This window comes from Tyto alba, unplaced genomic scaffold (assembly GCF_018691265.1).
Source record: "Tyto alba isolate M040663 unplaced genomic scaffold, T.alba_DEE_v4.0 Super-Scaffold_9, whole genome shotgun sequence".
Taxonomy (NCBI): domain Eukaryota; kingdom Metazoa; phylum Chordata; class Aves; order Strigiformes; family Tytonidae; genus Tyto; species Tyto alba.
The window spans coordinates 42,043,989-42,069,861 of record NW_024881330.1 but is presented as its reverse complement, the minus strand read 5'-3'; the positions used below and the strand labels follow the sequence as shown (position 1 = coordinate 42,069,861).

The 25,873-nt window shown below is 37.7% G+C and overlaps 1 protein-coding gene across 1 annotated transcript; it reads right to left on the bottom strand.

The window, feature by feature from the left end:
* Nucleotides 1–215: 215 nt before the first annotated feature.
* LOC104356484 (kinesin-like protein KIF20A) lies at nt 216–25,405 on the bottom strand. The gene is made up of 18 exons (XM_032994394.1): nt 25,274–25,405; nt 24,034–24,108; nt 21,080–21,199; nt 20,019–20,157; nt 19,735–19,919; nt 16,152–16,248; nt 15,451–15,648; nt 15,255–15,366; nt 13,494–13,565; nt 11,424–11,570; nt 10,619–10,784; nt 9,003–9,173; nt 8,217–8,356; nt 6,840–7,005; nt 5,107–5,224; nt 4,957–5,024; nt 3,158–3,277; nt 216–1,972 (listed from the first exon to the last, which is right to left on the bottom strand). Exons 1-18 carry the CDS (start codon nt 25,403–25,405, stop codon nt 1,697–1,699), a joined length of 2,502 nt encoding a protein of 833 aa, XP_032850285.1. The 3' UTR covers nt 216–1,696.
* Nucleotides 25,406–25,873: the final 468 nt, after the last annotated feature.

Here is a 25,873-nt window from a genome sequence, read left to right as displayed (position 1 = left end):
GCAGTTAAGGATTGATCAGTACTTCACTACAGGCTTCATTTTATTTTATGGAAAAAAATAAAACCAGCTTAAGATAATGTAATCTTGTCTTTCAAACCATTTCCTGCAGCCAACCAAAGAGCTCTGGGAAGTAGGAGAGAACATGGAAACAGCAGTTGCTCAGGGAACAAGAGGTTACAGTTAGCATTACATAAACTTGCTAAGATACACTCCCAGACAAGTCACAAACTGTCAAGGTGTAGCACTAGATCTTTTGAAATGGTACTGTAGAAAGGCTACTGTAGAAAGTTTCTAGCATTAGACTTTCTGATGATTTTCCTTTTTAACTCCTTGAATATTGCTGTTAGAGAACAACTTTCTTATTCAAGGGATCAACACTCAGTGTATTGTATCACTACACCAAGATTTTTTTTTTAATAGCTGGAATAGTTTGTGTGGGAGTAGAACAATAGTTTAGAAATTCTACCCTGAATGGATTATAGGTCTTTTAAATACAGGTTATCTGGCTCCTGTAGTTTAACAGGAACAGCTCAAAGCATGAGAGCAGCACTGGCTCAAGTGCTACATCTGCAGCCCAGTTAAAGACAGAGGGATTGCTTATCACTGCATTTGCACAGACAAACCCAAAACTCAAAAGAGCCAGCAAGAACTGTCACACCAGAGAAGGGCTGTCCTCAGTGTCACACAGGAAGGCTGCAGCACCTAGTGTCTCCTCAGGGAGGGTGAAGTTCTTGCTCTGAACTGGGTCCCCTTCCACTGTGAGAAACAGCATTACAGGGACAGATTAACACAAATTACTTATGGATTCTGCCTTGCTCTAAAGCAATCCTCCAGCACTTACAGGCATGATACCTTCACGGTAGTTAGAAAAAACTCTCACCCTCACTGACTGAAATGGCTCTAAGCTATTTCAAATTTTTTCAGTATTTGTTCCTTGAGTTCCTATATAGAGGTAAGTAATATAATCAGGGCTGTGATTCTTTCAACTCAAGATCATCGTATGTCAGCCACTGTGATCATTTGGCCTCTAAGTTTATGATCTTTCCTTATCTTGATTTCACTGATTTTCTCACCTTTATAAAACGAACAGTCAGAACTTAGTTTAGCAATGGAAAATTTTATTATAAATAGATTTTTTCAAAGCTTAATGCATATTCTTAGTGGAAATCCAAACAAGTTCCTTTACAAAGCCAAGTTAACTGAAAAATAGCAAGGATCCAGATAAGACCTCATGTCCCAAGACAGCAGTCTCCAAGTCAAAGCCAGGATATTAACTGAAGAACCAAGCTATTTTAGCTACTCAAGATTAAGCTTACAAGCCATCTGATTTCTAGGAATCAAGAATTGAATTAAATACTTAATTTTAAAAAGTAACAAACAGCAGATGAAGAACATCCCACTTTGTATGATTCACACATTTATCAGTATAGAAGACCATGATAGCAGTTACTTAAGAATTAAAATGATATATATATTTCTCAAATCACATCCCTATAACAACAGTAAAAGCACAAGTTTAGACCTAAACTTCTATAGCTCTAAATTCAACCCTGATTCATTTTAAAAAGTTCCATATTCAACTTTTTTCTGTCAGTTAACATGACAGTGAAGAAGGCATCTAAGAGTGAGACACAGCTACCAACAGTTTAAGATTGCTAAAGAAGCCCAGTAATTGCACACTTTGATTAATCAAATATTATTCTTTTGCTTTATGAGCCAGCAGTACTTGTTTCCTTGAAGAGAGTGAGGCATCTTCATACTTCCCCCAGCCTTTACCAAGGGGTGGACTAGCAGTGGCTGCTACTGTGGATTTCAGGTTAGCCAACAAACCTCTCCTGGGTTTCTGTTGTTTTGGCTCCTCTAGAGAGAAGTGTTTTTTCTGTTCATCAAGTTCTTTTTGCAGGGAAGACACTGTTTCTTCAAGCTCAAGAACACGTTTAGCCCGGTTCTGAAGACTATTAATTTCTTGATCCTATGAGGATAAGGCTGTGTTAGGTATGTGAACACTCCTCGGTCTTTTCATGAAGTTAACACTCTGTTTCAGATTATTTTACTATGACAGTAAACACCCTTGTTATTACTATGCCAAATGGCTAATCAGTACTCATTTCTTCTGAATTACATTTATGGAATTTAGAGAAGAGCAAACTACAGGGCCATCAGATCTAGTTAACGACCAAGTCTGACTAACAAGCTGATGCTTAGTCACACTATGCAAACAATTGCTGTTGTTCTAGGAACCAAAGAAAGAAGGCTTTCCTGTCTTAACCTGCCATTACTGAAAGCAAAACTGGTCAAATCAGAACTCTTATATTCATAAGTCTGCTAACCAGGACTGAATAAATGCTTTGAGTGGGCAGAATACAGTCTTAAAGATTCTCTCTAATCACTGTGGTTAACAAAAAGCCACCCTCCTATGCCTTAGAACTAATAAAGAAACAAAGTTCAAGATGAATAATTTTCAGTCTCAGGCTTTGACTAAAGAGCATGCAGAAGGTAATTTAACAATGAAAGCATCACTAAGCAGTCTTAAAACTGCCTTGCTTCATTTGCAGATTACAAATGAGGCAAAAACGCAAAGTGTCGAGAGCTCAAAACTTTCCTTATTTTATGTAGCAATCTAGTTGATATCTACGGTCAGATGCTGTCAACTTCATGAAGTCTGCTTTTGAAGGAAAAATATCTGCTATTTCAGTATTAAGTAGTTTATCTGCCTATATCTCTTATCCAGCTTGACCACCTCTGCAGGAGTGTCACTGTAGCTTTAAAGCCATAAATCCTTAGGTCTTGTTGCACTTACACTTTTGCACTGACACCTTGCTCGCTCTCAGCAAAATACTTCATGACTAGAGTTCAGAGTAGTATTTTCTTTGCTTGACAATAATTTGTGGCATCTTTAGGTTAACAAGGATTGTCAGCAGTTACCCTATTGACCGAGTCTATCACTTAAGTTGAAAAATTAGTCTTGTCTTACAAGATACAGATGTGAAATGCAAGGACTCTGAGCTCATAATTCAGTAAGTCAGGGACAGAAAAAATGCTATCAAAAGAGATTAGTAAAACCAAGTAGTGTTTTTACATGTACAAAGATGCAGAAACATCCAGTAGAACTATAGATACAAGTCATATTAAAGTTGTTTTTAAATTGTTGACAAACCTTGAGCATGATTGTATGCTTCAGTTGACAGTTCTCTTCTGCCGTTTTTCTGTAGCCTTCATTAGCTTCTAGCAAGGTTTCATTTAATTTCTGTATTTTAAACTTCAGAGATTTTATCAGCTGCAAATAAAACCCATACACCCTGACTTTCAAGACAGTGTGTTTTACATTGATTTTATGACTAGAACTTATACAGATACTGTGAGCATTTCCAATTAATACGAAACAGTGCAAACTGCAAGATCAAAGCAGTGAAGACGAAGTCCACTTCTCTCAATCTCCTATGTCCCAGCCCGTCTTTTCTGGTGCTAAAATACAGCTGGAGCATTCAAGAGCTATTATGCTGAAGTTACTAGGTTTACACAGTCAAACAGCAGCACAGACTAAGCTACTTCTGGAACAGTCTGCTCCTTTTCAGTAAGGGCAATTAAAAGAACGTTCTCATCTCATTAACACTATTCATATAATGAATTGGAACACAGTTACAACAGAAAACCTCACCTTTCTGATGGGAATAATAATAGATTTAGTGCTGAGAGGGAAAAGAAACTCTGAACCAGTAAAATTAATGTTATATCATTAATTTACTTCTACAGGATCGGAGTGAAAATATTGAGATTGCCAAAAAAAAACCCCACCCCTTGCCCATGTTTAATGGCTGAATGGGAAGAAAGGAAAAAAAAAAAAAAAAAAAAAAAAAAGAGTAGTGAATTACTCATCGCACATGCACAGATAGGAGGCAAAGCAGCAGAAGGGCACTGATGGAACCAACTGCTTAAAACTGCTCTCACTTCAGTTATTGCAAGGCAGCAATGCCATCATTCTAACACCTTCTAGCCACACAAAACAATCAATACTGTATCCCCACATCAAACATAAAAGCCAAACTTTCATCAGAATTTCAAATAGACATAGGAAATGGAAATGATGTGGAGCTCTCAAGAATGGGAGTGGAAAACAAACGCCAGGGCCATAACGTGGGACATTAAACTTGGTAAGGAAAAAGTTATTTCTGGAGTACACGTTCTCAATAGAAAGGGATTTAAGTTCACTTTCCATTTACATGTTTTATTAGAATCAGCTGGAACTATTTCTCCAACCCCCACTCCTATTAGTTATTAGTGACAGGAACAAGGTTTGCCACTTCCCTACTCCCCATCTTCTTTAAACTTGGGAAACTAACAATAGCCTTACAAGAAGTTCATTCAAAGTATAGACTAAAACCACCTACCTAAAAATAATTAATATTAGTTTTCCATAACATAGCCTGAAGATCATAATTTCCACCTCTATCTGCTATTCAGAACACAAGGATCTTGTTTGTTTGAAGAACAGAGACATTACCCTTTACTTGAGTTTAAGGGGATAGTGGAGTTCAGTACTTACAGAAAGGACTGGCTGCAGGCACTGTTTTGGCTCTAGATCTAAACTGTTACCAGATTCTGTAACTGTTCCCCTGTGCATAAGCAGGCAGCATTTCAGGAAGGAAAGCACTGAGGCCATAGAAGTAATGTTTACAACAAATTCCAATCCAAGGCTGTACACTTCCCTACTTCTATCTCACATCATGTTCACCATATGACTTGTTACACAGTAGATGCCTTTATAAACTAAAGCCAGAACAAAGCCTATCTCTGGTTAAAGTCATCCACAACTGGGCAAGGACGTTTTTGTAAACTTGATGCCCATTTGCAGGAATATTCGTGCTTTTGTGTACAGTGCAGATCCTTGAGCATTAAACTATAGCAGAGATTAGGACCATTATCCCCAGATTTGTTAAATATTAAAGCAAGAACTACCTCTTCTTTCTCTTTGCATTGTTTCTGCAGTCCTTCATTAGCTCTCTTCATCGTCTTGTTCATCAGATCTATATGCAAAAGAAAAGTTGGCTTGTTTATACACAATACCAAAAGCAAATCGAACTTTGAATATCCAGATTAGATTCCTACCTAGTTCCATGTTATTTTCAGTAGTCAGTATAGCTGAATTCAGACTTCCCAGAGCCAACAGCCTCCCTGACTGTTCATCAAGTTGCCTTTCCAATTGCAGTATTTTACTCTCTCTTTCCTGAAAAAAAGAAGGGCACGTGGTAAGATGTGTCTAAATTTCTGCTTAACCTGATGCACTACTGCACATTCTTCAGTTATACTACACATGCATATGCAGTTTTAAAATCATTTCACAGGTGGAAGCTGTGATGGTTATGATTGAGAAAATACAGTAAGGAGTAACACTGAGATCACAAGACCTTCTAGGAGGAAGTTACTTTACACAGGAGTCAACTCTTCCAGTCTGAAGATTTCCAAACCATATTAAAAGTAACCATATGGCAGAAAGGAAACTTTAGTGCATCTGTGCTGCCAGTTAGCTTGCTAAATAAGGAAGAACAAATTTCATAGAACTAAATTTTAATCTCAATTTTTTTTTCATTATGTCAGATTTCTAGGATGGTATTTCAGAGTGAGAAATCAAACAAGCATCACCATCAAAAATGTTATTCATCTAATTCTGGTTCTCTGAAGCTGCCCACTCAGATTTCATGTTGTGCTGTCCTTTGTCAGTTAAGGATTTTACATCTTAGTGATTTCATCAGTTTCTTATCTATCTAATTTGCTGCAAAGACCATCTTTTTCCTTGAGTCCTCCCTTATGCAGCCTTGTGGCCAGTGTAAGAGGCAGCTATAAATACAGAGAATGCTATTAAAACTCTTTTCCTCCACCCCAACATGGTGTATAGCTAAGTATTACATGAACATGAAAAGAGAGTCTAAGTAGGGAAAAAAGACAAGTGTGAAGGAGCTGGAAAAACAGAGGCCATTACACAGTACAGTGTTGCTTGTCAGCACCTGGAAAGCTGTAAAAGCAGAAATGTTTATATATCACAGCCTACAACAGAAACCCACTCCCCTCGTGTTATTTAAAGGAACCTGCCTACCAGTGGAGTAAGAAGGCTTACCAGGTCCTGGACAGGAGAGTGCAGTGAAGAAGCACCTCTGCTGTACACCACAGTTCTATTCTTCCACTACAGACCTTCTAAAAAGACTGAGCCCCACAGGTCTTGTCTGTTGCCCAGATACACTTAGCCATCTATGCAGAGGCTAGAAGTCAAGTCTGATGGAGTTGCACATGGCTAAAATGACTCGGTTGCAAAAGAAATAGCAACTCACTTATGCCAACTCTGAGCAGCTCTAGGTAGAAGTACATTCAGGAGATTAAGTTCTCTGCTGCAGGAAGTTTGATTTCTCGTTATAGTGTCTTATCCCACAATCCTCCCTCCAGACCTTCAGAGCAGAGATCCATTATAATCAAAATAGCAACCCACCCTTTCAGACTAGTGGTTTACTCTACACCCTACAATCCCAAGGATCTCCACAAAACCAGACTGCTGTGTACACAATCCCTCTAGGTGTTCCAATCACAGCACTACAGAGATAAAGATGACTTGGATTTAAGTGCACTGTGCCCTCACAGGTTTACAAGTTTAGGTATACACTACAGGTAGCGTTAGACAGAAGACATCTCCATCCTTACAGTTAGCACTGGACACCAGAATAGCTATGCTGAACTGCAAATTATTTTGCCTGTTCAGTGTCACATTTAAGATTCTCAAATCATTCTGTTAAGGAGAAGCAAAATTTAGTTAAGAGACTAGTACACATTTTTTAGCAGCAGTCAAATTATACCTCAACTTTCTCTTGCTCAGCTAGAAATTCTTCTATGGTAACATAGTGGTCTTCGATTTGTTCCATTGCACACAAATATGCATGTTTCTTGATGGCCTCCTTATACATTTCAAATTTACTCTCCAGTTTTTCTTCATAACTGTCTTTCATATCTTCCAAGCGGTTGCTGAGGAGAACACGTTAGTTGTATTTAATATATTAGCATTCCAGCTTTTTCAATTTGACTACATGTTCAACCAGCAAAGAGTTATTCATCCAATCACAGTCATGTTAAGAGACCAAGAAGTACCTTTTCCCTTTTCTTCTTTTTATTCTCAATGATCCTACAGACCTGAACCAAGGCATAGCTTTTACTTGGCATATACCAAGATAAGTGCTATAAAAGAACACATACTTAAGAACTGTCAAACAATAGTTTATAAAAAAATCCACCAACATATAGTGCTAGAAATGATTATACCCAATTACACCTGATATTTGAAGCATATTTCTGAGGGATGTTTTTCACGTTGGGTTTGGGATTTTTTTTTTTTTTTTTTTGTTAAAGATAAACGCCAAATTGATTTTGCCTTATTATTTCAATACATTATACATTACTCCTGTCACAATTTTTAAGAATGACTTAGAAGTGACGCAGAACATCACCTCAACAGAGAAAAAGCAACACTGCTTTTTCATGTGTTTGGCCAAAGGCACTCAAACAATTTTCAAGTCAGTGCAGGTGTTAAACCATAGTGTGTTCAGCTGGGAACTTAACTTGGGGTTAGTCTCTGTTAGCAATTCAAACAGCAGGAAATTGATTTCAAGAGGAGTTATGAGGAAGTGAATTCAGCTTGAGCAATTTGGACACACTTAAAAAAAAAAAATTCCCACATTAGTAACCTCAGTGCACGCAGCCACAGTAATTTATAAGATAATAAGCTAACAATGGTTCATAAGTCATCCAGGAGAGCTCAAAGAGATAAAATACCACCTACCTCACACACATGCATATTAACATAACCAAGTGTAAGTTTTAGAACAACCACAAGCCACAGTGGGGTACCTGTAACAATCTTCCACTTCTGCTAAATACTAATAATGAGTCAGGACTGTCTCCAGTAATTACAAATTAAACAGAGTTCAACAGAAAGCAGCATTATTTTTTCACTGTACATGGGAAGAGGCTTATCTGTACAAGTTTATTTTAACCTTCCTTCTTTCCTTTTCATCAGAAGCTTTGAAACTGTCCAGCCCTAACTTCTCTGAATAACATGAGCATACATGTTTTACATATATACATATATGTATATACGTACATATGTGTATATATATAAACGTATGCATTTATATATGTGAAATCCTTCCAGTCTTGAAGAGGATTGCAATATGACTTGCCTCCAGGCTTCCTCTGTTTCCAACAGCTGCTGGAACATTGCTTCTGCCATCTCTCTACGTATGTTCACCTCCAGGAGGAGTTTACTTTGCTTTTCTGCAACTAGCTTCTCCCTTAGGTTTTCTGTAGTTTTCAAGAGATCCTAAATTTAACACATTTCAGTTCAGAAAACAAGCTAGAAACACATATCAATACACATATCAAATGAAACATTCATACAGCCAGCCACCCAGAGGGCATTTCTACAAGTCTATATTTTTCAGAGGGGCTGCACCAAAGGTTGAATATTTTCAAACATTAATTTCTGCTGCAAAGACAACCTTTCTCCATCTTAATGGTTTCTGCTATCAAAAGGTTTACTACTGGTTTTTCATTTAAGTATTAATTTATACAACCCTTTAGCTTAAAGCATACTTGATTTTTACATTTTATTGCTATTAGATTATATAATTTTCAAATGCTGCATCTTAACTTGTTCCTGTTGTTCCCAAAGGAGCACTAACGACCAAATAACATTTTAAACACCTACTGCTTCCTTACTCCTCTCATTGAGCAATCAGCTGAATTCCAAACCTAGCACTTGATCTGACTAGAAAGCTTCAGACAGCCTTCCACAACTACACTTGTTCCTTCAGAGCTAGACCACGTTAAATCTAGGTCTGCCTGACACTGAGCAGAAGCTCTCATTTGATACAGCTTCCAGCACACCTCTTATGGTAAAAGATTCTAATATTAGAACTGATAGCAATGGCTTTCTTGGGTACAGTTTTGAGTACACATGTATCTACCTCATGACTCAGAATGGTGATGTCCACTTCCTCTTCTGCAGAGGTTTCAGAACTGTCAGGAAAGTCATCTACAGATGTGCTAGCATCAAAGCGCACAATAGGTTTGCCATTGCCGCCAATTAGCTTGGGTGAAAAATAACCAAAACTTTTGGGTAAGATTGTCTGGATTACCTGGAAAATCCCAAATTGAACACACTGATTTATCAATGCTGTCAATATTTCAGATATCATAATACTAGAAAAAAGTGGTATGAATGCATTGTTGTATTTACACTTTGTTTAATGATTACGAGAACATTAATAAAATTTTACATGTATTTTAGCAGACAAAACCATCTATGAATACAAATATAAAACTTTGATACTCTAACAAAGTGAAAACTGGAAAGATAATCTAACAAACCTAGTATGCTTGTCTAGAAAGGTGTTTTCTCTCCCCCTAAAATACAAGTTTTTACTGTAGTTTTCTAGAAAGTTAATGAAAAGCAGCAAATCCCTAAAACATTTGCTCCTTCTGAAATACTGTGACCAAGATTCAGCAATTCATTGTAGTTCCATAAAGATTTTAAGTATGTTTGTCATAGGACAACATATCAGAGATGCTTGTCATCTCAGTGCACACTCTTATGATGAAATTTGAAGCTGTAGAGAATTAGAAAAAAACCTCTGAGTTCATACTAGACATGCCATTACAGACTTGAAATGTGTCAGAACTAATCAATGGTTCCATACCAGGAAAGGACTTTATTTCTGCCATGAAAGACAGCATAGCCCACCATCTCACTCCCTGCAAGAAGCAGTTTCCAGGGAGGCTGAATGAACTTAAGACCAAACATCAACCCCAAGTCCTGAATTCAATGGGAGGCTAACAAGCAGAGCTACCAGGAAAAAAAAAAAAAACAAAAAAACCACAAAAAACCACAGAACAAACAAACAAAACAAACACACACACACAACAAAAAACCCAAAACAACAACAAAAAAAACAACAAAAAACAAACAAACAAAAAAAACATAACAGCATGTAGATTTAGCAGAGACTGTTTTGCCTTTAAAGGAGAGGAACACACCACCTTCAAGCATTAATTTACCAATAAAAAGTCTTCCCTTTTTGTTTATTATTAATTACCTGCACTTAGCCAAATAGGAGCAATGCAGGCACAAGAGATCTCATTTAGGCTATAAAATAAGAGGCTATTTTTTCACTACCACCACTAGCTGTCAAAGAAGTTTTGAACAATTGTAATCTTGTTCAACAGATGCTTAACTGCACACAGGCTAAACAATTCATCGGAAGCCTGAATCGAAATCTTTCATTTGCTCAGATATATGGTATAACCAGTCATATTTGAAAGTGCCCTGACTACTTTTTACATAGAACATCGGCAGTGTAGGACTGAACAAGCCAGACAGCTGCACCTATCTTAACTTCTTACCACAAATAGGTCTGAGGATGGCCAAGACTACTAGAAGTCTTTTAGAGGGAAACCACATGCAGAAGAATTAATACGATGCATCAAAAGTCCAAATTGCACTCAAGTCCATACAACCTGATCATTTCAAAAACCAATAGTAACAAAAAATGCAGAATAGCAGAGAAAGTAGGTGCACTCTTACCTGTTTGGCTATAGCTGAAAACTTCATTACATGTACTGTTTCATCATATGTGGAAGCATGCTGATTAATGTTTACAATCATACAAGCTTTGCCTTTTCCACAAAAGAACGGCTGAAACAGACGAGTCAATTTGCTCTCTCTGAATGGAATATAGCTTGGCTTCATCCTTATGGAGGAAAGAATAAAAAAAATTGTGAAAAAAAAAAAAAAAGTAAGATTGTGTGACGCCAGAATTTAGCTTAATCCTGTTTCTCTCTTTCAGGAAAGAGATCAGTAGGTTGTTCATATTTAAGCCTAAGCTATTTCACATCAAAGAGGAAAGTCTTTCCTGGATCTCTCAAGCTCTCTACAAAATCTAAAAGTATTTAAAAGTAAAAGTAGTATAGTGTCTGCATCACAGTTCCCTAGTGTTACAAAGCAGATACTGGAACAAGCCCAAAACCTAAGTACAGGACATCTGTCGGCTGTCTGTTGAATCCACCTGTGTAATTTGGAGGTAGAAGGGAAGAGGACTAAACAGGAGCTCTGTACACAAAGTGTATTGCTCATACACACACACACGCATGCACAAACACACTAAAAAAGATTGGTAATTTGCTGCTAATTCCTCTTCTTAGTCTCCACGAACAGCAGTTCTAGAGAATGTTCATTTTGGGTATTCCAGTGATTTCTGTAATAAAAGTGGCTTACAATATTTTGTAGATTTCCATTTTCCTCTGACCAGGAGAACCCCTTGCAGAAACATAAAAGGATGCTTAGGGATTCAGCCTAAAACTTGGCATGTTGTTTACAACTTATCACTTACTTCTGATTTTGATTTTGTTTCAGTGCTGCAATGCATTTTCCAAGGATGTGAAGAGAATTATTAATATTTCCTGCTTCTTTTAGTCTATCTCCAAAGGCTTGTGTTTTATTACACCTCTCTGATCCAGCCAAGTCACAGAAAGACAACCTGCATGAAAGAATTATCCAGAACACACATATAAATTTGGTTTTAAACAGTATGAAAATAGCACTGCACGTCTTTTCATTTCTTTCTGTGTCTAAAGTGTAAACGAGCAACTCCTTTCAGCCTACCTATATCACAGAATAAATTGTATTTTAATGTTGACATTTTGTCCAGACTGCACTACACAAGGTATTTAGGATAACAGCACTAACCTGTCTATCTTCCCATTCTATATACAGATACTTGAACAATATTGCTGCTTCTAAGATAGTCTATTCAACGTATTTAAAGTCTGTAGCGTTCATCTAAAACTTTGTATGCATTCTTACACAAAGAATTCAGTTTAGGAACCCAAATTTTGTTGCAATCCTAAAATAAGTACTTCCAGACAAGACGAGAGGAATTTCTGAAACAGTTGTGCATAGTGGGGCTATGCTACAGAAGCACTTTGCCAGTCACCCTCACCAGTTCCAGCACTAAGAGGACTGCGGGTTAGTAGTATGCTTCAACACAGCACAACCTGCCCCTGTTGGATACAGAACCATTTGCCCACTATTGCAAATAAGAGGCCAGAACTCCTTCCCACATCATCTTATTGCTCTTTGTTTGGCTATAGCAATTACATGCTACTGAGCTCAGGCCACTGATTGGTCCCTCGTGGTACAATAGGTTACAATCAGAGGCAATTACCCTGGATAATTAAGGAATTTCATCATTTTTACTTAATATAAAGAAAGCCACTGAAACACAGGAAGCTCTGGAAATTAGGTAATTTATGCAACCTGATTATTACTCACTTATACATACATTTATTTACATAAAATAACACCTTTGTAAAATCACAGCCTTTCATACAGCTGAAATAAGTACATATTAATATTATACATATTAATAAGGCACATATTTCAACTGTGTGAAAAGCTATGATCTTATGATCTCTAACTTTTCAGTACAAGATGAAGAGCTTTTTTCTTCCTTAAGCAACATACAAACTCTGCCATCTATCTAACAGCTGCTGCAAGCTTTGCCAGGGGAATACACCAAGACAGGGAACAGCAAGGAACACAGATGCAGTCATTTCCTCAAGTTATCTTTCCTTAGAGTATTTATCACTGTAATGTCTGACATTAAAAGGTTATCTCACAGTGAGGCATATTTATTACCATCTCTGCTCAGCAGAGACAAGAGAGAAGTCAGTAGGAGCTAGGACTGAACTAAAACACTGATACAGGCTGTCCTCATTTTCCCATATCAAGATAAATGGACAATCAGGGAAAAAAAAAAAAAAAAAAGGGGCTATCTAAATGGCCTAAAACCAAAAGATTAGGTCACTTCCTCCAAACCACAAAAGAACAGAGAGGTATAAGAGTTTAGCACTGCTCTCACAGGGCACACCTATATTAGCATTTTAGATTAGAACAGTTTTTAAGCAAATTACTTTATTCCCCCTTACTGTAGATTGTTCATTGGAACAGTCCCAGAGCATGGCACCTGCATTCTTTTTGGATGACACACTTGAATTTGCATTCCAGGAGCACATCACATGTGCTGCCACAAACACTCAACCCATAAACTTTAGTGTGATCCCAAAGTAGAAAGATACACTGGTATCATAGTACTACCCTGCCCCTACCTCCCCATTATGTAAGACAGTATACATACATTTTCCTGAATTTATGTACTACTTAGGGTTTTAAGGTTTGGCTAAATGAACCTGTTAACAGCATAAGAGAGACAGGAAAACACTTCTACAGCTGTTTCCATTGGGTTTCAGTTAGTTTTATGCAGGCAGTAGAGTTCTGATTTCCTTCTCAGCTCTCAGATGATTTGTTTATTAAAAGGAAGTTCACTAGTTTAGCATGCTCACACCGTATCAACTTTTCTAAAATATTTACATTCTTGTAATCAGTTGAAGCATTCACTTACTCTGACACTCCAAGAAGACGTGGATGATGCTCATCAGTTAGCTTTAGTAGCCTGATTGAAAATATGCTGTGACTGGAATGGAAAGAAGTCCTTTTTAATAACCACAAGTATGAAAAATAAGCAGTCTCTGAAGAAAAGCAAAGTATGTATGCTACTGAAAGTTCAGTGTTGAAGAAAGAACAAGAATTAGTTCACTGATTTACATTAGTTACCTTCACAATGAATTCATTCAACAGCAAAAAGCAGCAATGAAAGTTATATTTTGTGACTTTCCATTTCTTTCAGTACAGGAAAGGGAAAGACATCACATGAAGCCTACAAGCTATCTTGGAAAAAAACAAGCCAGTTCACTGAAGTCTACTGATCAGAAGATGAGTACCCAGGTAGCCATTTCATATACAAACTTCAGTCAGTATCTGAACTCAGTAAATCTGAAGAATTACCTTCCTAGGAATAAATAGGTGGGGGAGAAGGAAACAAATTAAAGCTTGACAGGCCTGTAATTTTGTCTGGTTCAACATACACAGTTATTTGTTCAGTTTTGAAATTATTCTGTTTTCTAGAAAGATTGAATTTGTAACACTTGAGAATCTAGTTATTCTGTTTTAGACATCAAGCTACAAAGGCACTGGACATGCTGTCTGAAACCGAACAGAAAAACTCAGAACCAGAATTGCCCTGTCCTGTTTATCCAGTCAATCAGGAAGCACAGAAGACAAATTTCTCTAGTATATATTTAGAGCAGTGCTTCACTCCTCAGCACCAACTCACAATTTAAGAATGAAGTTTCTAAAAAAATCAAACAAAAAAAGCAATCAAACCCAAATACAAACAAACCAACCCCCACAATTTAAAAGTAAGTGGAAGTCAGCATATTCTCTGGAGCAGAAAAGAGGGCAGTCTAGGCACAAAACTCTGCCGGAAAATCACACAATTCTTTTCTGCACTACTTTAGGCTTGAGTGATATTTGGATGGAATCTTAGCATGAAATTTAATGGCAGCTGTCTTTAGCTAACACAGAACAGTGTAACTCTTGACTTTTAGAGAAAAAGCAAGCTTAGTAACACTATGATTATATTAGCTAAATATACAACATGGCCCTTCCACACTTAAAGGACAAATTAATAAGAAGACATTAAAATAAAGTAAGAAGGCATTTGCAACAAAGTATACCATCTTCTCTATTTCTTCCCACTCCATCAAGTCAAATTCTCCCTGATCCCTTTCCGGAGCTGGGTAAGAGCTAAGAGCTTAATTCTTAAGATACCAAGAAAGCTCAGCTAGAACACAGCAATCTAAAAGCATCTAGATAAACTAGCAGCACTGCAAGGTACTGCACAACTCGCTCCTTTCTACATCCCCTACTGACAGGCTCCAGGTTTCCAGGCATTACACTGCCAGTGATGATGAGTTATTCAGCTTTTCCTTCAACATCTTTGCACAGCTATTCCCACTCAGCACCCTTAGTATTTGCCAAGATGTACAGCCCTGTTATCACTCATAAGTGAATGTGATTTGATCCTTTTGGTTGTCCAAAGCCATGAATAGCAACACAAGCCTGGCTACTGTTAAAGCCATAGGGCCTCTCCTACCTTTCTTCCACAAATAATTTCATAATAAATCCAGAATAATCAAGGAAAGACCTAAATTATTGACGAGTGGTTAATTTCAAACATATTCTAAAGTTGTCGTCTCCCTTCTGCTCCTCCCTCCCCTTAAAAGTAAAGGGATAGAGTATGTTTAAAATTAAAGGAACAAACCTCCTACTTGATTGGCCATTCATTCTAGTACAAGCAAAGCTTCGGTTCTTGTTTCCTATTTTTAGTATTTTGCAGGCTTCTTCAGTGCTCTGAATGTTAATCCACTTTAAATCTGTGAAAAGAGACCTTTCACATATACTTCTGATCATCAAAGGAATTCTGTGAAACTGCCAAGGTAATAAAACAGTATTATTACCTTTAATATAAGAATTTCCTCCTTGATCCTCACAAATTCTTAAGACTCTGCGTTTTTGAGTTTTTGATGTAGATAATACATTTAATAGGTCATAGACATATTCATTATAAATTTCACAAAAGGAAATCCACACAGATGCTTGTGTTCCTTGGTGTATATTAGTCCTAGATATATCAAGAGGAACAAAGTCCTTTTCTGCTAAAGCAAAACAGAGAGAGTTCAATGATCAAACAATTCATTGATAAAATTATAATATATAAAATCTCCTAAACAAAGGAGGCTTGTATATACCTGTGCTCTACAATTAGATACACAGTACTGCATAACTGTGAGTATAACCAAGAACATTCAAGCTTCTCAGCAGTCACATGTAGCCAGAATATGCCCAAGTTCTAAGCTATTGCTCCTCTCTACCATGAGCTCCCAGCAGCTTATACATTAGTTTTGCAGAACTAAGTCTCCCTCTTCCCCTAATAGGAGAAAAACTATCAAAATACTTGTACATAGTTACTCCTTCTCTGGAGTTGAGCCATTAAAACGTAGTGTTTATATATATATATATATATATATATATATATATATATATATATTCACTTTGTAGTATAGTATTGAGATTTTTTAAATCTACCAATAGTTAACCACTTATATTCCTGAATGTCGATTTTTCCCCTCCCCCACAAAATTTTTCCACTTTATTTTACCTAGTGAATCAGAAGGAAGAATTTTTGAAGTACACTTGGAAGAATCCAACTCCACATTGCATATATTTGTAGTAGTATTTGAGATGTTTTCTGTGTCCTTGAGAAAACAAGAGACCATTATATCCACATGAGCAGACTATGAGAATGGCAGAAGTTAAAAATTACAGTAATTCCAGTATTTAAGATTGAAATGTTGAAGCAGTATTAAGTGTTAAGCCACTCTTACTCTGGCTGCAAAAGAAATGTTTTTGACAATGCTGAACTAAAAATCAATAAACGCTCTTTCACTCACAAGAATTTTTGTTCTCTGCTACTCCCAGCAACCTGTTTTGGAGACCAATTGCTGCTAACATAGGTGACTGACTTTACAGTTCTGGGAGAAACAAGATCCTTTGTCAGGCTGCAACAGGCCAGGGTGCCTTTATGAACTACCAGACAAATCTCAACAGCACTTCAGTCAAAGGAACTGGAGAGGTTAAGTTTCCTTCAGGGGCAGATGGCAGGGTAGTGTGCAATGGAGAGACTAAAACAGCAGAGATTCCTAATTTGTCTGCTTGTTGAAAATCACAGGCTTGTGCCAGGTCTGTGTATGAGTCAAGCTTACTTTAAGACCTCAGACAGAGTGAAATGATAGTTTCATAAAGGACTTAAAGATCTGATAAACAGTCTATATTGGTTTAATTCAGAATGAATTAAAAGGACATTAAAAATCCTGTATAGGTAACAGCAGTTTCTTTAAGTATATGCATCTAATGAATTTCTTAACATCAAAAAAAAAAAAATAAATTTAAAAACCTGCCAAGACTTGTCAAAGCATAGGCTACAAACTATCCATAGGAAAACTAATGTAGCAACTCCCACTATATTCAGAGATTCCACCATCTCCACACACTACCTCCCTCCCTGTATTTTACACGCCGATATAAATTTTCACTGGGACATTCACCCTGATTTCCCCAAAACCAATCCTGGTAGAGGATCATCCTACAGTGGAAGAGGGGAACAGATCAAAGAAGTAAACCTTAAATGTTCTAGCTATTTGAATGCAGTGCTATGTTCATTATGGATTGTCTGCTCATGCCTAGCTTACTCATTTGGTATATCCAAACCAGAATTTTTACAAACAGGAAAGTAGAAGCCATACTTTTCTTTCAGATCTTCCATTTTGAAGACAAATAGCATATGATTTCATTGTAATTTATTTTATAAGTGACCATTTTTCAAAGACTGCACTGTCTACACCTTTATGTTTCTTCAGTAGTTACAAATATAACTACAATCATGGATTCTATTCATTCTGTTTGGGAAGTACAAAGCAGAATTCTAAAGCAGGGTATGGAACTTACACACATGGCACATCTTAGCATGTCAAAAATGTAATAGAATGTAAAAAACCCAGTACCACAGTAGTTGTGCATGCGATAATTTTTTGTTAAGGTGTTTCAACAGAACTGAGTGAATTAGCTATGCTGCTACACTGTTCTTCAAATCATAAGACCAAACATAGAAAAAGGCTTGAAGATGACTGTCTGAAAGCAAGTGGGAACAAGAACTGACATTGTTTGCCAGCGACAGAAGATGACGCTGAATAGCAAATACGAGGACAGGTGGGAATAGGAATGCAAGTAAGGCGTCTTTTAATCCAGTAAAAACCAGTCTTTAATCCCATGAATAGAACAAGTAAAAGGAAGAGAGTGCGTGAACCACGCCAAGCAAGAGGTTTTGCAGCAGTACTGTATAGAGAACATAAACAGCAGAACACTAAACACAAGGGTATTGCAGTAACTCAGAGCGGTTTAAACTGAGAATGAAAGGAACAGCAAGCTCTTTCTGCATGACATGTAAACTGAGCCTGGGAAAAGGGCCTACAGAAATCCATTGAAACTAAAACCAGGTCCACCAAACCGTATCTGCTCTCAGATTACAAGGCTGAGTGAGCATCAGAACAGTGACGCTATTCATTCACAAGCTATCAAAAAGCACAGCTTCAGTACTGGGAATAGCCAAGCTATCACTGTGGAGGCATTGCAACACATAAGCAGGTCTTGTCACGTATTATTTTCTAGATGCACTTTTACATTTCCTTCCTGATGGTGGAGTCTTGCTTGCTTTTCACTGTAGTGCATCTGTACCTAGATTACCTACTGCAACGTTCAGTAACTAAATTGTTAATAAAGTCCGACTGTGATTTAACACAAAGGGATATTTGTAAAGTACAGTTATCTTCAAAATAAGATATTACGCCTCATGTTCTAGACCTTGAACTCATACTTGTTCCTTCTTGCAAGCTTGTAGGTACCATAAAGTTTTCAAAAATATTTACTCACTATCCTCCTGACCACCTCCATTTTTTTTTAAGATCCCTACTCCCTGCGCATGCACATGCACACCGACAGTGAGTGAGCTTTTAAGGCACTCAAAATAAATCTGCAATCTTTAGGATCTTTTAGATTTTTCATCTGAGATCTTTCCTCAAAAGTTAACCAGACTCAGACTAAACAAAATTCAGTTTGCAGAACTTAAGTTCAGCAATAGAATTTAGAGTGGAACTTTACATATGATTTTGATTCATAGAAGGATATTTTTTCAGAGCTAACTGGAGTACTTTAACAATGTTGGTATTAAAAACCACAGAAAAAAAAGAAAATCCAGTCAATCATTACTTCTATACTTCCCAGAATTCATTCAGAGTTTCGTTGAATGATAATCAGCTGAGGCTACAGCATCTTGGGATTAAATTCATGGATTCACAGTTCAGGTTAAAAAAGTTTTGAACAAAAGTAAAAAAAAAAGATATCCTGTGACAATTTGCAGCTGGGTTTAGAATCATAGAACAGTCACATGAGGGTGCCCATTTTCTGGTGAGACCCATTTCTTACACTGGAAACAGAAGTGACCGGATAATGAGAACAGGAGGCTGCTGCAGTAAAGACTCCTCTATTCTACCTACAATCTTCAAAAAACAGAGTTAAAGATATATACAGTCCTCTAAAGCAGGATATAATCCTTTTAATAAATTCATTTTGTGGCATCTCACTTGCTGTATCAGAAAAGTTTCTTTATGAAGTTACAGAAATCACAGGTTTACAGAATTTTGAATCTGCTTTAAAACTGTCTTCCACCAAAAGGGACTCTTCTGCCATCTTCACTGCCCCTGCTAAGACATTGCCATCATCTCTCCTGAGGTAGTACTAGAATTTAAGCAACTGCCCGGGATCCAGCCCGGGAACCCGACCCATAAGAGGATTCACTTAAGAAGCAGGTTTTAGACAGGTCAGCTCTCAGACTTTAAGGGCTCGTGTCACCAGTGTCAGAACTGGTCATCTACAAATCCAGGCTTTGGCTTTGCAATGGTTTTTGGTTTGAACTGTGTGCTGCCTGCTGCAGAACATTCTTCCAGTTTACCCTGAGCTCCAAAACCAGCTAGGTGCCTTATTTTTCCAAGGTTCACCAAATATCCACTGTAGATTTAGATAAATTTAAAGAATCAATAGCCACACAGAGATTTTATTAAAGATTGTCTATTAGACAGAAAGCTTTTAAGAAGTTTCATTCAATAACAAGGAAGTACTTGGTCACTGACCTCTTTCAGTGATGCAAGAACAGCAGTTTTTATGGCTTCTTCTTGCTTAACTTGTGCATCTTCTAGTTTCTTAACATCGTTGCTCAAATATGGTTTGAAGTTCATCTTCAGGTAATGTCTTCCCCTTATGTGGTTAAAAATCACATCAAGTGAACGAGGTAAAACACCAAAATCTTTTGAAGTCCCTTAAAAGTAACAAAAGATAAAATGTAGATATTAGTATAAACTTCTCATTGGATTTTGACTTGGTTGTTATATATGCTTTTTTGGCAAACATTTCGTACCTTGGATAGTGAATGTCTTTCCTGCATTTGTAACCCCATAAGTAAACACCAGTCCATTCACTCCATTAACATATGCTCTTACAATCTCTTTCACTGAGCCTTCAAAAAATTCACTCTGAGTAGTTTCTGGTCCAAAGACCTTGGAGAAGAGGCAATGAACGGAGGGGAAGGAGAAAGGGGGGTGGGGGGGAAGAGTGATAAATGGAACAAAGAAGTTTAATATATCAAAATATTAAGAACTGATTAATAGTGACTAGCTTTTCAGAGCAAGCAGAGTAGGAGATACCAGCTTAGTTTTCCATCTTACCTGAACCACTTCTGATTCAATGCTTTCTGTTGAGTTCTCATAGGATGCCTGCTTAATTCTGAGAGGCACTCAGGCTTGCACTTATTTTTTCATATATTCCTACTCCTAAAATAAACTGCTTCGAATGCTAATGAGCACATATTTAGTGGATACTTTCAAGAGCTCTGCTAGTGATACACAACTCCCTTCTCCCTCTGCAGCAGTCACCCACAGCTGATGAGAATATCAGCATTAGAATGGTCTGAATGACTCAATATCAAAAGATAAACAGCTCCAGGCATTAAGAACAGAATTTACTGCAGTAGGTGATAGAGTTAAGAAACTTACTTCCAGTACAGAGGGTTTAAGCAGTTAGGCTACTGTTCTTTCAAAAGCAAGTCCCTAAACACATGCTTACACAAGTCCCTTTAAACATGTGATTTCCTGTAACACTTCCCAGATGAGGGCATCTGCAGGAATGGCAGAACCACAGTTAGTTTGTGTCTACAAGATGTTTCTGTGGCATCTAACCAAAGAAAACAATCGATCTGCCAAAGAAGCTTCCTTGTCCCATCTAATAGGCACCTCCATTGCAATACAGCTTTCTTGACAGCCTACCAGTAAATAGTCAGTCTGGTTTTTTGAGGCAAGTACCACCACATGTAATTCAAAGAAGAAAAACCACATTGCATGATGTAATGATAAAAAGTCAATTTTTATCATTACAGTGGAAAAAAGCAAATTATAAATAAAAATTAGGAAAAAATTTTCCTACCCGAGAAAAGGTGAACTTATGCACAGAATGACCAATCCCTCTTTCACTGTTTTTCATTGCAGGAGACTCTTTGGGTGCATGAAGAATTACTGTCTGGGAATCTTCAATAGTTACACAACCCTTAAAAAACACGACAAGGTAAATCAAAACAGAACACAAAATTATTTAGGAAGAAAGCTATCTAAAAAAAAAAAAAAAAAAAAAAAAGACCAAACAAACAAATAAATCCCACAAATCAGTGTTCTCATCTATTTACCAGAGCTATGAACAGTTCCAAAATTTACATATAATCTTTTCTTGAGGTGTGTATCAACTACAGAGGTAGCCAGCTCACATGAAAGCTAGAGTGTAGACAACATTAAGGCAATCATCTGGAGTTTTCTAAAAGGTTTAAAAATTTTCTAGTATTCCTTCCAGCAAATTTAAAAAAAAAAAAAAAAAAAACAAAAAAAAACCAAACAACCCAAAACACACCACACCACGAAACAACAAAAAACAAACCAAAATTTCTAACCGTGGTACGTGGTATTTTGTGATTGTGGCTTGTGGTATCCTGAATACCATAGTTATGAAAACACAGCTATATAGAAATTTACTGGTTTTGTACTTCAGTCATTTTCAGTGTGAAACAAGTCATGATCAGTATAAATAAAGTTTAAAAAGTTTGAAGCATTATCCTTTGATTGATAGATGGTGTTATCAGCAATGAAGGAAACTGAATTAGTTTCAAGACCAATTTGGTTGCCATTTCTCAATTAAGTAAAGGCAAAATACAATTACCTAGCATTCACTAACTAGATAAATGTAGATTGCAGTATCACAGGAAAACTTATTTTGCACCAGACAGGTTACCAGAAATACAAAGTGAACTACCAGTATAGCTTAAGAGTGTCTTGAAGCATCAGCCACAATAATTGATTGTAACTAAATCTGATATTTATGTTCAAAGGCTGGCCAGAGTTGGTAAGACTAATAATCCATGGGTAGCACGTCCATAGGAAGTACTGCTCTTCCAAGGAGTCTCAATTAACAAGTCCTTTTATCAACTGGTATAGAAGCTCTAAGAAGCCAAGTACTGAATTTAGACAAACCACTTGTTCACTGTGCCAGACTCTGAACCCATATACTCTTTAACATTCCTCCCACATTGCCAGGAACAGGAATGCTGGTCAAATGTACTAAATCCTCGAGAGCTACAGAAGAACCCAACATCTGCAGCACGTGCCATCAGCTGCCACCAGCCTCATAGAAGCTTGTGAGTAGAGGCCTTGAAGTAGTCAGATCTGCAGAGCTGGAATCCAGCTGGTAACACATCACTCACGTTGTCTCCCCCAGCTAATGCCACAGGTCTCATGGCAGGAGTTGGACCATTTCTGGCACTGTACACATTGTTTCTATCTGAAAAACACAATTTCCTGTTCCCCAGCGGGTGACTCCAGAGAATCACAGGGAGTTACATCAAGAGTAGAGAATTCCATCCACAGCTCTTAAGCATTACTTGCATAAATCATTATCTCTATAAGCAACAACAGATCCATTAACCTGTTGATTGTCTCTGTTCAAAGCATCAGGCTACAGCTGTAAGAAATAGAGCTTGTATTCTACTTTTTTATTTTCTTGTTATGTATTTGGAATAAAGATGCTCTCCTGAAAATTATGCACAGCAGGGAGGAAAAAGGAACCTAAAAATTAAGTTCATCTCTCATTGGTTACGTAGATGGGAAGGGTTTTTTGGTTGGTTGTTGTGTTTTTTTTTTCATTTGTTACCAAGCATCTTCCTCATGGATTCAGGTGACGGTTAAGAGAGTAGAAAACATTGAAGACCTTTCAAGAATTCATAGTTTTTGGAGGCTGAGGAAAAAGCCTTCATACCATGCAAAACAGGTTATACAGCTAGTATGTTGGAAGATCAACTATTTCACCATGATCCACATGAAGACAAGAGCTTTTTTTTTTTTTAATATAGTACAAATTTCAACACTTCCTTTTTTCCTCCCTCCTTGTTTTTAAGAGCAAGTAGTTTCACTAATGGTCAGGTAGTCAGAAATTTCCCATTCCAAAGAGGGATGAGATAAACAATTCTTAAACCAATTTGATTTTGTAAATCAAATTACCCTTACAACCAGCTCAGATTGCTGCATGATACCAAGCTGGAAACACTGTGTCGGTGCATACTATTCAACATTAACTGCCTAAGGAAAGGTGAACAGAAATTGAGGGGGCAAAAGCAAAAAACAAGTGAAAAAAAAAAATTCAAAATCTGGCAGATTAAATGCAATAATATATTTTTTTAAAAAGCAAATTGCAAACAGCAATTCAAAACTAATATTAAATCCTTCTCCAAACAAGACAGGAACAAGAGGTCTACCAGAGAGCCTGTGAAGCCCTTCAAAGACGAGAGATACATTGCAAAGACCTTGTCCTCCAAGGACACCTAAATGAATTCTTTCCATCAGTGTTCACAATGAATTGGGGAGCAGGGAGTGGGGAGGAGGGAGAAGTATTTCTGTGTTTAAAACACTGAGGCATCTGAATCTGACAGTGTAAACTGTAGAGGTTATAGAAAAATTTGACAGGATGAGAAGCAAGTCACTGGGATGAGGTAGTAGACTATTCAGGCATTCCAGAGAAACTCAAGTGTCAGGTTCCTGAATTACTCCTAGAATTGCATAATGTCTTCCATGGAACTCCTTCGTTTCCTTGAGCACTGCACAGAGTCAAGAATGACACCAACTTTTAAATAACATACCCAGCGGAATTTTTCAGAGCTACAGGTGTGCATGTCTGTACCATGCAAATTTGTAAAAGTTGTGATAAAAAAAAAAAAAAGTCATGGTTATCCTGGCGTCTACTAGTTCTATTTAGAAGCAATACATGAAAGAAAGTCCCAGCTCACAATACTAGGTGTTCTTTGAAGGCAGAAGAAAAACTTATTTCTTAATTCTACAACTAACCTGAGATTCATGGGTTTCAATCTCTGCTACAGAAAAGGGTCTCACTCTCAAGAAGACTTTCAAAGGTTGATATGCCTATTCATTAAAAAAAAAAAAAAAAATAAATACACAGTTATAACGGCTACTTTTTGAACAGAATACTCCAAATCATATTAGCATACATTTCTGATGTAGGATTTCCTGTTTTATCTTCATGTCTTTCTCTGTCCCTGCGAAGTTCAGATCCTAAGCTTTCATTTGCTTCTTTACCTCCTAATGTCCTTAAGTAACCCCTTTTGTGTGTGTGTATGCACGTTCCTATTAGTGCTCTTTTATGACAAAGCCAATATTTTGATTTAAAAAGAACACACTGTCAGAGGCATAAACTGCACTGCTTCCACCTTCTGGTCTCCCTCTGTACTGAATTCAAGCTGTATTTTTGAACGGCTGCTCTACAGTACCGCACTTCCATTTTGTATGGACCATGTTTAGTTAATAGACTGACACATTCTTTGCCTCAAGAGATCTCTTCATTGCCACCATCCAGGCACCAGCGCCTCATCTTCCTCAGTAACAACCATGAAATAATTCTCAGTTGCTAAGGTGGGCTTTTCCATCCCATACCATTATACAAAAGTCTCCCTATCCAGGTGAAGTGATAATAGCAGGGAGATTTTAGAGGGATCCCAGCATTCCTTCCTTACTCACTGAGCTTCAAAGTTGGTACTTTGGCAACTTGCTAATTCAGCAGATGGATTTACCAAAGCTCTTCACAGCCCTCTCATGATCAGCACTCCGCTCATCATACAAAATTAAGTCACCTGAGGGAAGTCAATCGGGAAACCAACCACTCTAAAAAAAGCATTAAATGACTACACTATGTTCAAATGTGTACTGTAGCACAGCACTACAAATTTTTATTTCCAAGCACCTAACAAGCTTTCAACAAGGATCTATATAATTTTTTAGCCTACTAAAAAGAACTATACAGTCACATTACATTCGAAGCGCAGTAACTGAAGTCATTCCTTCTCAAAAGCTTAGCACCACACATCATGTAGCATTGACCATCTGCATTTGTGACTGGCTACAATTTATTTGTAAATGAGAAGTAAGCAGAACAATTAAACGCATCTAGAGAGCGGGGGACTACAGCAGCTCTTACTGAAGAAAAATTTGCCAGAAATTAAAGTTTAAATTCCGCCCCCTCCCTCAAAAAAAAAAGTACGATAAGAAGGCCTGTTACAAAACTAATCCACACCTCCTGTTCCTCTGCGTTAGGCAACATTGTTGACTCCATAGGTGAGGGTTTACCCCATAGGTTGGGAAAAGAAACTGATTCCAACGTATCAGATACTTCTGCAGAAACATTGTTTCTCCCCTCATTATCCATTGCTCTGTGCAAAGGAACTTGTAAGGAGGAAAAAAAAAAAAAAAAAAAGAAAATCCATCATTTTCTCACAGAATAAGCAAAAACATAGGGAGCAAAACAGAGATCAGAGTAGCTTGTATATCAACAAGAACTTCCAGAGAAGATTAGGTCCTCTAAAAAAGTTCGGGAGTATACAGGAGCCTTAAAATAAAACACCTGACAGCTAGGTTATACTAAGAAACACGCAAGTGAAAGCACCCTAACGGCGTCTGTTGGGCGCTGCCCTCATCCCCCCGGACCACAGCCTGTCACCCCCACCCCTGAAAGGCTCAGCGATCCCGAGGCGCCAGGGGCTCGGCCACCAGGCCCAGGCCGGCACCCCCCGCGCTCAGCGCCGCTGAGCCGGGGGCTCCGGCAGGGCAGGGCCCGGCGCCCCCCGGGCCCGGCGCCCGCCAACGGCCGCGGCGCCCAACCGCCGCTACCTTGCCG

What these genes read in the sequence shown, in the direction of transcription:
- LOC104356484 (XM_032994394.1), bottom strand. Translation starts at nt 25,405, where the DNA reads ATGGATAATGAGGGGAGAAACAATGTTTCTGCAGAAGTATCTGATACG. An exon ending in AAAGACATTCACTATCCAAG is followed by an intron (nt 19,920 to 20,018) that starts GTACGAAATGTT and finishes GTTACTTTTAAG; the next exon opens with GGACTTCAAAAGATTTTGGT. An exon ending in AATGCAAAGAGAAAGAAGAG is followed by an intron (nt 3,278 to 4,956) that starts GTAGTTCTTGCT and finishes TTTTATTTGCAG; the next exon opens with CTGATAAAATCTCTGAAGTT.